Source organism: Mustelus asterias, chromosome 17 (genome assembly GCF_964213995.1).
Source record: "Mustelus asterias chromosome 17, sMusAst1.hap1.1, whole genome shotgun sequence".
In the NCBI taxonomy this organism is placed as follows: Eukaryota; Metazoa; Chordata; class Chondrichthyes; order Carcharhiniformes; family Triakidae; genus Mustelus; species Mustelus asterias.
Window position 1 is genome coordinate 71,853,171 of NC_135817.1, and position 15,921 is coordinate 71,869,091.

The window sequence follows — 15,921 nt, forward strand, 5'->3', positions numbered from 1 at the left end:
AAGAAAGGCATGTTAAAAATCAAAACATTAACATGATTGCCCATTCTTAAGCATGCTGTACTTGATGTGCATAATGATGGCTTGAAACTTAAATTTGCATACTTTATAAAAGAATATATATGAATTTCAATGTTCGCAATTACTTACACTGATTTCTCTTATTTATGTCCATATTAATATTCCTGTGTGTGTTAATGAGATTGCAGTAAACTAAGAGATAAATAGACAGGCAAAATGGGCACCTGAGAGGGTATAATTTCCATGTGTATTTTCTGTATTACGCTATTACATGAAATTCTACCCCATGAAGAACTGCAAGTAGCTCAAATGAAAAGTCAAATGCTGGATCCTTGTTCAAAAAACAACTAGTTGACAACTGTGAATTCAGTGTGTGAAGATAATTGTGCATTGTAGTTCTATAAAAAAACAGTGAAAAAGCAGTAGCAATTTTACCTGGGCTAAGCTCGATTTCCTTTATAGCAAGAAATGGTAAAGGCTACAGAATATAAGTAGCAGTTTGAAGTTTTTACACATATCGGGCCCGATTTTACCAAAACTTCCACTACCAGCCACAGCCATCTCTCCCGCTCTCTTGCCCCTGCAGGGAAGAGTAATCTGTGGCTGGTAGTGTCCCAGTGATGGTGTATCCCTTTACAGGCCCAGCTTGGTCCTTCTCCAGTGTCTCCTCTTGGACTTGTACTGATCTTGTAGCTGGTTTTCATGCGGATCCACTGTGGAATCGGCCGGTTCTGCTTCATCTTCTTAGCGAGGAATCGCTTCATCCTGAAGGTTTTGTGGGATGGCATGGCCGCACGTCCACTCCGGCAGGAGGGATTCGTTCCTCCGGTGGGGAGGAGGGATCGCTCGCAGAGTGGTGGCGGAACCCCCTGCCCCCTCCCTCCCCACCGATCGGCCGCAGACTGGCAGCGGAACTCTCCCCCGACCGGAGGATGATCTGGGTCCCACCCCCCCCTCCCAGAGGATGATCTGGGTCCCACTCCCACCTCCCCCACGCCCCACGACGAGAGGATGGTCGTCAGAGAGCCGCTCTCTCCGCTTTCTGCTTTTTTTTCTTTTGCGCCTGGACGCGCTCTGTCAGATTTTTTTCGAACTGCGCATGCGCAGTTCAGAGCTCCGATCGGTCCGCCAGTGCTAAGCCCCGCTCACAGTGCGAATCGGACCGGAGCCAGCAAAATGCGTATGGGCGCGCTGGAAAGAGGATTCCAGGCGCGGATCTATTTGACGCCCGGATTCGGCACTTAGACTCAAACTGGTAAAATCAGACCCATCGTGGTATTGCATAAAAATAGATATTTTTTGCTGAGGCATTTCATCTTGCACTCGAGACAATTCGTAGGGGAAACAACAAACTTATACCATATCATAAGAGAGCGTTGATTAGTTGGCAAATGGACTTAGTTGCCTTTGAGAATGCACCAGTTGATGGTGACTGACAGTTAACTGTCAAGCACTGTTTGAAATTTAAACCAGGCAGCTTTACTCTGATTGGTAAAGGCATTGCCCTGATGAATAAACCAGCAGATGGCTGTCATTTATTTTGTTTAATTGAAACAGGCACTATGGCCAGAACCCTACCACCTTGCCCGCCATGGAATTGGGTGGGTGACGGTTCAACAGTAGAAATCTCCATTGATCTCGGGCGGGAACTTCTAGTCTCGCCTGAGCAAGGCTGTAAAATCCCGCCCAATGTGTATACATGCTTTTTCTGTCTACAAAGAACAGGGCCCTGTGTATTAATATATGTAACTTCCAGTACATAAATGCACCATACTGCAAGCCCAACTGACAATCTAAAATTGGTTGTCAGTGTAATTCTTAGCATACTGAGGATTATTTAGCAAATGCTGTTCAATTGCAGAATCACACCTAGTGGTGGAATTGTGTTTTGAGTTTTGCGAGCACGGGCTAGTTGGGTACAGTCTGTACCTCGCCTGTTCCGAACAGTGGCAGGGACATGTTGTTTGATATGATCTGCCAGTCTTTGGGACATACAGCTTACATACCTGGCAATTCACTGACAGTAAAATTCATATACCATATTACTCAGTTGTGTGATAGGCAGAACATCTTACTTGGCTTGATGGCAGCATTCTGTTCGTAGTGAATACCAACGTATAGTACATAGTAGCAGTGTGAAACAGCTAGCTTGATCAGTTGCTCCAATTTTTGAGCTACCTTGCTCTTCCAGGGCAAGCGGAAGTAGATTGGGCATTTTTGAAGGCCAAAAGTGATGGCCTTAGCACTGTTTATGAGTTTTTGCGATATACAGTGCAAAATGATCTCATCAGGGTGGCCATTATCTCACAGGATGCCTTTGATGCACCCTATTTCAGCATCAAGCTTGCATGGTGAACAAATAGCTCAGATTCTATTTATAAGATTACTCATAAAGACAATCTTGTATCATGTGGAACTGTAAAAATTCCAACATGCATATTGACCAGTGAAGGTAGGCATGTGGTAGATCATGGCAGGGAACCCCCTGGCAGATTTCTCAATGATTACATCAAGGAAAGGGAGTTAATTTGATTGCTCCATTTCATACATGAATTTCAAGTGGATTAGTAGATTACTTCTCTCTCCCACTATGCTAGCATCTTTTGCAATCAAGCACAGGCCTTGTGGATATTTGATACACACATTGCTCTGGATCCACATGAAAACAATGGCACCAGCAGCATGCAAATAAGCAGATCCCTTAAGCCTCAGATCCCTTCAAACAGTATTCCCACCAATGCCAAAGTGATGCTGAGAAATTGTAAATTGGGGTATAATTACATACTCCATATCTGCTTTCATATATGTATGAGAATCCCGAGTAATTCCTGGGTTCCACATTTGAAATTCGCTGGAATATGCACGGAAATAACTTGTCACTATTAAACTATTTCTTTTGTTGTATTATTTACTTTAATAGATGTTGTCACAACTATAGGTATTAGGAGGGAGATCATTTTGAGCATTACTCGAGAATGGCACTTACCTCTCCCAGACGTATGCTAACTTGTATCTCTTCCTAATACAGAAGTCATATTTAATCCTCACATCCCAGCCTCACACATAAATAACTGGAGTAAAAATGATTTAGAATGCAAATGCAGCCCCATATGCTTATCAATTCACTACCAAAACTTGAGATACACAGCCATTAGGTCAACACAAAAATTGGTGGGATTAAGCTGGCTCATCAAAACAACAATCAGCAAAAGCACCATTTCAAGGATTTTTTTTAAAGACAAATTAAATACAATGAACTGTATAACATTTGTTGTTTCTGACAAGTAGTAAATACACATGGCTAGATATTGCCTTTGAAAGGTAGATTAAACTGTATTGGCTGCTATCGTATCTGGAGGTTTCCCCCCCCAGACCTATCTGATGATAGACCAAAGAAAAGTGAATCCCTCAGTTTCTGGACCTTATTATTTCTAAGTTCCCATAAACAACATTGATTCATTTTATTGCAATACCACTTGAAATAATATAACCTCTAATATAACACAGACCTGTGTTGTAAACAAGCATATTAAACCATATAAACTGGATTGAAATTTTCCACCATTTCTGTATGTTATATCTGTTACATAAGTAAACACAATGTCATTTGTATAATTTTCACAGTCTTGTAATTTTGGAAATGATGTTCTCATAATAATAGCATAATTAAAGAGTTTGGTTTACCTTATTATCACTTTGATAAATTTGTAATCCTTCAGAATGTAAACATATGCCAAGTTCCATTAATAATCCAAAGGCGTAATTATATAAAATTATCAGTAATTGGCAAAGCAGACACATACTGCTGGATCCACGTGGCAAACTTTGATACTCTTGTGTAGACTCCAGGAAAATTTTGTCTTCCGCATCCATAACCCCAACTAACAATGCCAGTCAGAAACCATCTTCCACCATTTTTTTCCTGACAAGACAATGGGCCTCCAGAGTCACCCTGCAATATCAATCAGAGTCCTGAAAATACCAACTACGCAAATAAATGTTACAAATTAAAAACATTATCGGCCAGATGTTGCCAGGAAAAAATGGTGCTTGAAGGACATGCAAATATTGGCCAGTAAATAGTGACTTGCCACATTGTTGATGCTGATTTGTGCTGCTCCACTGTTAGCTTTGAGAAAACATCTCACACCTAAAGGCCCTGTAATTTTATTGAGGCTTTTGTATTTGCAAATGATTAGTTACAAGGTTAAGTCTAGTAATTATCAGCATAGTACCTTTTAAGGACATGTAATTGTTAATGATTGCCAGTCAACCTCTTTTGCTCAGAAAGTGTGGAGTTTTATTCCTTTGGGTAATGACTCAGTTTGGATGATATTAAAACAGTCAAATTTTAATATTTACTTTTTCTTATTTTTCCTTTCTTCCTGTCTCCCCTTAATTTTTCTTCCCAATCCTGATTTGAAATGGAATGTCTTGGTAACATGTTCGCATGCCTTTAATAACTTCAACAAAAAATAATTTTTAAAATTCCTAATTTTTCATGTCAACTTTTATTATTTCTGGGTCACTTGCCACTTTAGGATCAGCACACTACATTTATACTCACAATGGGACCAATATGTGTGAAAATCCCAGTATAAATTCGCCATCAAATATGCTTCAACCATGTTGACTACCAGGTAAGCAGTCCAATGATGATGTAATATTATGGTAGCTGCAGTCTAGCATGGAACTAGATCAATAATGATAAATTCAGTATGCAGCATGTCATAATGATGTGCAATGGAATTGATAATCATACTTTTCAATTGTCACAAGTCTGATCTGCCAGACTGGTAGATCTTGCATCAGTGTACCCAGACTGGTTATATGGGCCACAAACACAAAATATTATAACTGCATATAAAATTCACATGCACGTATGTGAAGTATGTTACTCTGTAAATATGCTTCCACACCACATGGCTGCTCTAATTTTTCATGCAAACAGGAATACCCATTTTGTGTGATCAATCTTCTCTGAGGCAGTTCCTCTTGATGGGCGGCACGGTAGCGCAGTGGTTAGCACTGCTGCTTCACAGCTCCAGGGTCCCGGGTTCGATTCCCGGCTCGGGTCACTGTCTGTGTGGAGTTTGCACATTCTCCTCGTGTCTGCGTGGGTTTCCTCCGGGTGCTCCGGTTTCCTCCCACAGTCCAAAGATGTGCAGTTTAGGTTGATTGGCCCGGTTAAAAATTGCCCCTTAGAATCCTAAAATGCGTAGATTAGAGGGATTAGTGGGTAAATATGTGGGGGTAGGGTGGGAATTGTGGTCGGTGCAGACTCGATGGGCTGAATGGCCTCCTTCTGCACTGTAGGGTTTCTATGATTTGATCAAGGATGACTGTGTCCACTCTGGCTCGATGGCTCCAGTGATGGCTGATAAATCCAATCTACGATCTACAGGTTCTTCCACAGGTAGGGCAGGTGGTACCTCAAGGGTTAGGTAGATGAGGTGTTTGGAGGTTTGTATGCTCTCTCCCATGCCTTGACTCTGACTCCACATGCTCCCAACGAAGTGTTTCATTTGCCGCCTTCCCGAATAAACCTTCCCCATTTTGGTTGTTCACAAGCCAGGGATGGGTTTACTGGGATGAGCTTCCAGGGATGCTTCAAGTACATCCCGAAAGCATTTCTACCGTCCTCCTGAGAATCTACAGCTGCAAACGAGTTTGTTGTAGGGCAGTTGCTTCAGGAGTCTGGTGTCAGGCATACAAACTATATGTCTCACACAATGGAGCTGGTTTTGAGTGATTAATACCTCAATACTGGACATGTTGTCCTGGCAGAGGATGCTGGGGTTGGACAGTCTCTCTTACCACCAGATTTGGAGGATTTTGTAAAGGCACCACCGACTAATATAATACGTCTGGTGTGACTGATGTGCCACTTTTCAAGAATTGCTGGAGCATTAGTTACAAAGAACATTAGTTGTAATTTATTAAACCATTGCATCAATAGTCTAAAAATAAAATGTTTTTTGAACAATAATTGTGCTAAATTCAATATTGCTATTACTATTCCTTTGTATTTTTCTTGCTGACTGACTGTATTTTCGTGTTTTGTGGAAACAAAAAATATGAATGTTCACAAATCTTTGAATACAGTAAGAAGTTTAACAATCAAGTTCAATTTAAATTTTTGGTAAAGGTATTTTCTTTTGTACTCACTCGACAAGCATCTCTTTTCCCTGACAGTAATCCTGCACAAAGCATGCGAGGAGTGATGAGTCCATAGGTGGAACGACAAAGTGATTGATTTATAATTTCAACCTCTGCTTGTTGAAGAACTGTAGGATCACTGTTGTCTTCAGTAAGACAGGGAAAATAAAGTTACAAAAGCATTATTTAACATCGATCAAATTTATTATGTTCAGTAGAATTTTAATTCTTAATTTAGTAAATGTTTGAAAATAATTTGAGGTTGTTACATTGATCCCGAGCCAGTTGACGAGACTAACATTTAATAATAGGTTTATTTACAGAATGTACCATTACAAATACCTATTTCCTACCGAACAACCCAGTGTCCCAGCAATTTCTCTTTATACTCTTCTGAGTAAACCAATGGAACCAAAATAAACTCATTAACAAATTAAATTGACAGCCCTTTAAAGGGACACTGTAACTAAAGATAAAACTTAAAACTTAACTTAAGTTCAATTTGGGAGCTGATGATGCATTCCAGCCCCTGAGGTGGCCACCTGTCATTGGAATGCCTCAAGCTTACCACCGGACATCATGTGCTCCCCTTCCAGGGATACCTAAACACAAATGTAGGCAGAGAAGAGGAACAGACAGTTGGGCTGAACACCCCCCTCAACCACCTGCTTCCCAGACCTGTTAATGGTCACCTTGGCCAGGAGCAGACTAACAAGATAACCCTCTGCCCCACCCGTCCCCCCCCTCTTCACTGGGCAGCTAAAGATTAGGAGCATGTGGCTGAAGGACAGCCAAACTTTAAGGAGCAGCCCTTTCAGATAATCAAAAAGGGACTGCAATCTCACACAATATATGTACACATGAAACAAGGACTCTTCGAGTCTGCAGAAAATGCAGGTGGCCTGGGAGTCCATGAACCATCTTAATCCACAGTTGTACAGTTGCTGCATGCAACACCTTCCATGCCAAATCCCCAACGGTACCAGCTTCCAAGATCGAGCGTCTTCAGACTTGTATGGCTGTAGACTAGTCACTCATTACAAGTGTTCTGAGCACTTAATTAAACAATACCCTACATCTGCGTATGTGAACAATGTAATTAGCAAACAATTAACAGAGGCCCGTGACTTTTCATTGTGTCAAGTCAGTAAGAAACAAACAAGTACAACAAACAAATTAAGAACTGGAGGCAGTGCAAAATTATTACTTGCATCCTGTATAACGATCAGTGAGATTATACATGACCATTTGAGAAAGAATATAGGCAAGAATAACGCTGGGGTATATGACCAATGAGCAGTACACTTGTCTCTGAATCAGATTGTCGTTTAAGCCCCATTGCAGAGATTTTAACTTGTATAGTCTAGAATGAGGGAGTGCTGCATTGTTGGAGGCATATATTTTTTTGAATGAGACATTAAAGCAAGGTGCCACTGTTCTCTTAGACAAATGTAACAGATCCCACGGCACTGATGAAGATTTGTAGAGAACTTCCCCTGGTATTCTGGCCATGACTTTTCTTTCTGTAATCTTCCCAAGTAATGCTCAACATTAAGAAATTTGTTTCCAAAAATATGCTTCATTTTAAATAAATTTGTAAAAGTACATTACAAAACATTTCAAACTGAATATTACAGAAAGTATGATAAAATTCAACAACTATCCTCCATATTGCATGTTGCACTCTGAGGTGCGTCAAGACATTTTCAATATTCTTGATAATCACAAGGTACATTCCACATCAGGCATATGGGCAAGGGTTCAGCATACTTTGTAGCTTCTCGGTGTGCCATGACCTTTTCCCATTACACACCTGTGCAAGCTGCCCCAAGCTTTAGTGCATCCATCAGCATGTAGTCCTGGACTTTGGAGTGTGCCAGTCCGCAACACTCAGTTAAGGACAAGTCCTTAAGGACAAACGCACCAACGCCTCTACTTTCTCAGAAGACTAAGGGAATTTGGCATGTCAGCTACAATTCTCACCAACTTTTACAGATGCACCATAGAAAGCATTCTTTCTGGTTGTATCACAGCTTGGTTTGGCTCCTGCTCTGCCCAAGATTGCAAGAAACTATAAAAGGCCGTGAATGTAGCCCAATCCATCACACAGACCAGCCTCCACTCCATTGACTCTGTCTACACTTCCCGCTGCCTTGGCAAAGCAGCCAGCATAATTATGGACCCCACACACCCCAGACACTCTCTTTTCCACCTTCTTCCATCAGGAAAAAGATACAAAAGTCTGAGGTCACGTACCAACTGACACAAGAACAGCTTCTTCCCTGCTGCCATCAGACTTTTGAATGGACCTACCTTGCATTAAGTTGATCTTTCTCCACACCCTAGCTATGACTGTAACACCAGATTCTGCACTGTCTTGTTTCCTTCTCTATGAATGGTATGCTTTGTCTATATAGTGCACAAGAAACAATATTTTTCACTGTATGCTAATACATGTGACAATGAATCAAATCAAATCAAGTCTTTACGTTGGAAGACCAGCAAGTTTTGTGCAGATCAAAGAGCATCTTTCACTGAGTTGATGCTCATCTTGCTGTGTGTCCCTGGGAACAGCCCATAGAGCAGTGTCCTGCGTCATGGAGCTGCTCAAGATGAACCTCAGCATAAACCACTGCACCCATTCTACCAAATAACTTTGACAGTCTACTCAGGGAACCATCCGGCAGGATCCACCATCTCCTTTTTCCACAGTGCCCCAAGGAAGTTGCATGCAGACCACTGCCTGATGGACTTGTGGTCAAAGGTGTTTTTCTACATAAACCTTTCTACGAGGGATATGTGGTGCAGCACAGTATGACTGTTCGGAGCATTCCACAGCAATGTAGCCAGACTCATCCTTCTTGACATTAGGGGCAGGTAGAACGTCAATACTTGATGCTTGTGTACCAAGGGTCTACATACAGTTTGAAGCAGCTGCACACAAAAGTGGCCATTAGGATCAAGGGGAAGTGATTTTACCCCTTTATCTAGACATTTGTACATTGCATCCCTGTGAATACACCCTCCATGTGAATACTATCTCCAGATAGAGGGTGATTGCCACAGTGCAGGAGTGAGCAATATGCCAGATCTGCACAAGTACAGCATAGAGCGCCTCACCCTTGAGGACCAGATTCTTACCTGCAATGGCAAGGGGGAGTCACTCCCAAATGCCAAGCATTTGTTTTACCATAGCTTTGCGCTCCTTCCCCTCTGAACCATATTCCCACAACTTCAGCTAGTCTGATCTGACAGTGATGGGACAAAAGGATCAGTGGGTCCAATTTTGTAAGAACTTGGTCTCATTCTTTCTGTGATTTACCTTGGCTCCGGAAGCTAATTTGAACAGGTCACAGATGATCGTCAATCTGTGCACCAACAATGGATCCGAGCAAAAACAACGGCATCTTCCATGTATAGAGAGGCTTTAACATGCATGCCTTCGCTGCCTGGTATCCATCTTATTCCCACATCCTTCCTGTTGGACTCAGCAAAATGTTGATACAACAGGACAGGGGAGAGAGGGCTGCCTTGCTACTGACTGCAGATTTGATTGGAAAATTTTATGGTTCCCACCCATTGATTGAAACTGTGCTTCTAATGTTGGCGCAGAGCAGATAGATCCAATTGCATATTCCCTCCCCAAACCCCATTTTGAAGAACACATCCATCATGTCGATGTGCAACATTCTGTCAAACGCCTTTGCCTAGTCCAGGCTGATGGAGCAGGTGTCCACCTCCATCCCATGCATAGGCATTCATATCATTGAATATCACATGGCTCTCAATGATCTTCCTGCCAGGTGTAGCACAGGTCTGGTCAGGGTGCATCACCAAATCCAGAGAGGACTTGACTTAATGGAAATGATCTTGGACAGAAATATAGCCCACATTCAGCACTGAGATGGGTTGCCAATTTCCTAATTCCTTCTTTTCCCCTTCTGCTTGTAGTTGAGGATGCCTTTGGATAGATTCCAACAGAACAATCTTATCAAATTCATATTTAGTATAGCAGTCTTAAAGATCATATGACAATCTGATTGGAAACTCATCTCGGGTTCAGCACAACATCAAGGCTGTGAATAGTCGTATTCAGCTTAACACAGTTACCAGAAATTGAAACAGTGGACATGTTCAAGCAGGGAACAGTGTGTGAGCATTATTGCAATAGTGAATCTTTTCACAGGTAATATATACCTATAGTAACTGTTGAATAAGATCCAGAGTGTATGATTCATGCAAGTATAGAACTTTACTTCAAGTAAAACATTGCACCTTCATGATATTCTTACCTGCTTCCTGCTTTTGTCCCCAGCCTGTCACCCAGCATCTCTCTCCACTGGGCACCACTTGAGTCAGTGAAGGGACGCAAATTGGTTGGATTGCGGATGCAAGTGTATCTGGCCACGCTTTCTTCAGTTGTAGCAGTGAAATATCATAGTCAAAGTTTCGAGCATTATAGTATTCATGGACAAGGATTCTTTTGAGTTGACTTGCAAACTTTGCATTTCCTTGAGAATGCATTCCTAACTGAGCTACCCATTGTCTGGGATCAGACAACCTTAAAAAAGAAATAGTTAACCATTTGCTTCAAGAATTGCATTTTTGTAACTGGGTTTCTTATGCCATACAATATAATGAATTAGAGTACTATTCAGAATATTCGACAGGAAACCAATGCTGATTTTTACAAATAGATCAGAGCCCAAGAATTATATCATATAATTAACATATAAATATCTTTATTATTTTAATGGAGGTGTTAAGTGGGAATGCTGTCAATGAATTGCTAATCTAAACCTTGGAATACAGAAATAAAGAAGGAATGAGTATGGATTCATATTGTAGCTCTCTCATCCTTAAGGTGTCCAAAAGTATTTTTCAGCCAATAAAATACTTTTGGACTGTTGCTATTACCATTATATAAACAGTGCTGTGTTGCAATAGTGTCTTCTTTATTGAATAATTTCAGGAAATAGTTATTCTGTTAAACAATTTTTGCTCAATCTCAACTTTAGCCTTGATTCCATCTTTAAAGGTTCAACTTTCTTTGATATCCTTCTTAAGCCTATTACAGTTAAAGCTTGTTAAGAAGATAGAATTCAGAAGAAAGTGCTGGGTATATAGATATAGAATTGACTCAGTAACAGGGAGCAGAAGGTGGGGTGGATAGATATTTGGAAGACTGGAAGGTGCTTTTCAGTGATGTTCCTGAAGGTTCAGTTTCAGGTCTGTTATTCTTGTCAATTTCTATTTATTAATCTAGATGCATACATACACAGCAGCAATATCAAGTTTGTAGACGATGAGAGATTGGCAAAGAAATAGATAGTGATAAAGATTGTTATAGATTTCAGGATGATGGAAAATGGTTAAATGGGCAGAATGATGAAAGAAGTGTAAAGAAATGCACTTTAGAAGGATTGATATGGAAATAGACAGTTTACTATATATGCCACAAGCCTGAAAAAATGCAGATTAAACAGAGAGACCTTGATGTCTATAAACACAAATACTTAAAGGCATCAAGCAGGTTGGTAAGGTAGTTTAAAAGATATTTATGCTTATAGAGGGATCCAAGCAGAAAAGATAATATTAAAACTCTGTAATCACTTGTTAGACCTCAGCTGGAATAGTGTGCATATTCTGGGCACAACACTTCAGGAAAGATATAAGGACCCTTGGAAAAGATATAAAGAAACTTACTCGGATGTTAGCAGGGGTGAGGGACTTCAATTATGAGGCAAGGTTGGAGAGATCACGACCTCCCACCTTGGAACAGAGATGGTTAAGAATCTATTAGAGATTTTCAAGATGATGAGAGGATTTGATGGGGTAAATAGAGAAAAAGATCATTCCCTCTGGTGTCAAATAATTGTGATGAAATGAAAATTAAGGAATTTAATAAATGGGAATTTGTTAAGGAGACAGATTGACTGAGGTCTTTGATATGCAGATTAGCCTGGCAACATTGTAAATCCATATTCACTTCAGCGGCACGGTAGCACAGTGGTTAGCACTGCTGCTTCACAGCTGCTTCACAGCTCCAGGGACCTGGGTTCGATTCCTGGCTTGGGTCACTGTCAGTGTGGAATTTGCACATTCTCCTCGTGTCTGCGTGGGTTTCCTCCGGGTGCTCCGGTTTCCTCCCACCGTCCAAAGATGTGCAGGTTAGGTTGATTGGCCATGCTAAAATTGCCCCTTCGAGTCCTGAGATGTCTAGGTTAGAGGGATTAGTGGGTGGGATATGGGGATAGGGCCTGGGTGGGATTGTGGTCGGTGCAGACTTGATGGGCCGAAGGGCCTCTTTCTGCACTGTAGGGTATCTATCTATCTATCTATCAGCGACGTGGATAACATTGGGGCATAGGATTTTAGGAATTAAAGTACAGATGGTAAAAGTTCAAAGGAGAAGATGAAGGTGAATTTCATACAGCACAGTAGCACAGCGGGGCGGCACGGTAGCACAGCGGGGCGGCACGGTAGCACAGTGGTTAGCACTGCTGCTTCACAGTGCCAGGGACCCGGGTTCGATTCCCAGGTTGGGTCACTGTCTATGTGGAGTTTGCACATTCTCCCCGTGTCTGCATGCATTTCCTCTGGGTGCTCCGGTTTTCTCCCACATTCTGAAAGATATGCTGGTTAGGTGCATTGTCCAGAATAGGTGCCGGACTGTGGCGATTAGGGAATTTCACAGTAACTTCATTGCAGTGTTAATTGTGATTAATAAATAAACTTTACTTACTTTCCAAAAGGGTGAGCTCATGAAAGAAATATCATTAAGTGGGGTCTCTATGACTGATAGTTCAGATAAGAAAAGATCAAAAGAAAAAACAGTATATCAGTGGCAGTGTTTATCATATAAGCTGAGGTGAGCAGAGCTGGTTCAAGATCACAGCCACACAAAGCAAGAAGCTGTATTCACTCCAAACAAGTCATTTCCTGGAGAATCCTGTTTGAAATACAGTTTGTTGCTATTCTAAACCAGAAGCAATTCCCAAAAGAAATATAGGTGACTGGTGTGGTAACTATAGTTGGATTTTGCTTAGAGTGTTAAAACATATGGAATGTTGTTTGGGAAGGTTTAGTTCTGAGTTTAAAAAAATAGAGGGGTTTGGAACTAGGTCAATTTAATGATATTGTGCAATGCCATTATTGTAGTTAAATGTATGTTTTAAATGTCATTCTGTTGTGTTTTACTGTTTAATAATCATCAATTTTGCTTAACTATTACAACAAGACTGAAACCTACCTCACTGGTCGTCACATCTTTACTCACATTATACCAAATTGCAATAAATACAGTTAGGAACTGGCATTCCATGTTTCCTTTCTGGAATTTGGGACACCCGAGCATTTAACATCAGCTGGGTTCTTAACACTTGCAATGGGTCAAAACATAATGATTATAGATTTAAAATAATTGGTAAAAGATCTAACAGGGGGAGAATGAGAAGTTTTTTCACTCAGTTGTTGGGATCTGAAACCTGAAAAGGTGGTGGAAGCAATTGCCATGAAGCATTTTAAATGAGTTAATGTGTAACTGAGAATGAGAAACCTATAGAGTTATGGGCAAAAAGGTTGCGGGAGGGGTGGTGGTGGTGAGGAGAAGCACAACAACCCCATCAAAAGTCCAAGACTAATGGCCTCCTGTGTTATATGTTTTTCTAATTCTATGATTCAATTAAATTAGAATAGATGGAATTCTAATGTATCTTACTTATGAGCTAAATTCCAATCCTCTACCACAGAACCATATCACTTTTGCACCAAAACCATTTAACATATTAATAATTTCATTGCTTACTTGTCCCCTTGAAAGCAATGTGCTGCAGATAAGAGCCATTCATTTGTTATTACTGAAGCCCCACAATATGGTGACCCGGAAAAGTGAAGGCTGACTTGCCAAGGCCACTCTCCATCATGAGCATTAGATCCTCCCACGATTCGACTGTCCCACTGCCTCTTAATACCACAATCTGCATGGTAGAAATGAGAACAAATAGTTATAGCAAAACTGGAAACCATAGTCAATGCGTGAGCTTTCCTCTACATGCAGTAATGATTTGCATTGCTAAAGCATTTTCCTCCTGCTCATTCAGGCAAACAGTCTGAATGGGCTAAAATAATACTCAACTGGGAATATTAGCTTACCACGAGGGGAAAGTTGATGTTATATATATGGGAATATACAACACTTCCAATTTGTAGGTATTTGAAATGTCTTAATTGCACGGATTGCCTTAAGATGAGCTTCTATTTAAGAAAATAATTCCTCAAAATGAAAACACATTTAGTAAACCGCACCGATAAGTTACTTCTTAATTTCTCCACAGTTACAGAAATATGATGAATTACTCTGAACTAGTGAATTCCCCCCAATGACAACTATGGAACTCACCACAATTCATTTCATCACTTCCATCCAAGCAGTCTACACTTGCATCGCATTGAGCATTCCTCTTCCGAAGACATTGGTTATTCTTACATTTATAGGTCATGTTTGTGCAGGGCACAGCTGAAAATGATATCGTGAAAATTTAGAATTTTGAAAATATGGATTAATTCATATATATTATTTACATTGTTTAACTACTCACAATCTGTGCAATTGAGTTCATCAGTGCCATTCTCGCAGTCTTTGACTCCATTGCAGATAAAGTAGTGCTGTGGAGAACTTGCATTGCACTCCTTTGATGGTGAAGCTTAATTAAAAGCAGACAGAAATAATATTAATATATAATAGATACAGCCTTTTTATTTGTGAGACTTTAGTAGGAATTAATGTGATACTTCAACTCTTTTAAACAATACTGTTCATACTGATTTTTTACCAACACTTTCCTGTAACTTACAAATAATTTTTAAAAACACAAATATAAATAAGCATTCTGACAAAGATGTCTCTACACATACTGATATGCATCCTTGTCCTCCTCCTTCCTCTTCTAGCAACTTCCCCCACTCTGTCTGGCTTTTGCTCACTCACACTGTCATACTCTATTCTGAGAGGAAGACACCCATGTCAGGCAACAACTGGTTTGTGCAAAAGCCTCAAATTCAGCAAAAGGTATGTCAGCATCCACCATTCCTTATAGATGTTTGAAATTTGAAACAACTATGAAAAGTACCAGAAAGGTGTAGAATTATAGCAACAGCCAGAAGAAATTAACCAGTAATTAACCTGCAAGTAATTAATGAACCATTTAAACAGCACTAATGGGTTCTTTTCCTGCTTCTCAATGTATTTTCAGCTGTTCAAGATTAACAGAGGGCATTAGCAGGAACACTGAGCTGCAAAATGGCAGCTACTAATGGCTATTAACATTGAAAGGCTTCACATGTAGTGGTCAGTTAGGACAATATTGGATTCATCAATGATAGCCTGCATGATTAGGTGGCTGTGTTTGCTGCCTATGCCGGGCATGTGCAGTTCGACTGTTTTGCCGGTATGTTCACTCTTTTAGTGCAGGTCTGGACGCAAAGTTTCTGAACCTGGAGTAGAAAAAGGTAGTCATGATGTGGAGATGCCGGCGTTGGACTGGGGTAAACACAGTAAGAAGTTTAACAACACCAGGTTAAAGTCCAACAGGTTTATTTGGTAGCAAAAGCCACACAAGCTTTCGAAGCTCTAAGCCCCTTCTTCAGGTGACTTTTACCTTGCATCCCTTTAAATGGTCTCCTTGCTAAGATTAGCCATCCCAGCCAAAATGAAGGAAGCAATCTAGGAGCTTCTACTCTGTG

General features: G+C 40.6%; 1 protein-coding gene across 1 annotated transcript in view; it reads right to left on the bottom strand.

Annotated features, from left to right (window-relative positions):
• Window positions 1–3,781: 3,781 nt before the first annotated feature.
• tmprss7 (transmembrane serine protease 7) overlaps window positions 3,782–15,921 on the bottom strand; it is a 67,280-nt gene continuing 55,140 nt past the window's right edge. Inside the window, exons 13-18 of the mRNA XM_078231900.1 lie at window positions 14,778–14,882; window positions 14,579–14,695; window positions 13,985–14,156; window positions 10,470–10,738; window positions 6,187–6,323; window positions 3,782–3,970 (exon numbers count right to left, since the gene is read on the bottom strand). Of these exons, the coding sequence (XP_078088026.1) occupies window positions 3,782–3,970; window positions 6,187–6,323; window positions 10,470–10,738; window positions 13,985–14,156; window positions 14,579–14,695; window positions 14,778–14,882 (989 nt within the window). The remainder of the gene's footprint in view (window positions 3,971–6,186; window positions 6,324–10,469; window positions 10,739–13,984; window positions 14,157–14,578; window positions 14,696–14,777; window positions 14,883–15,921) is intronic.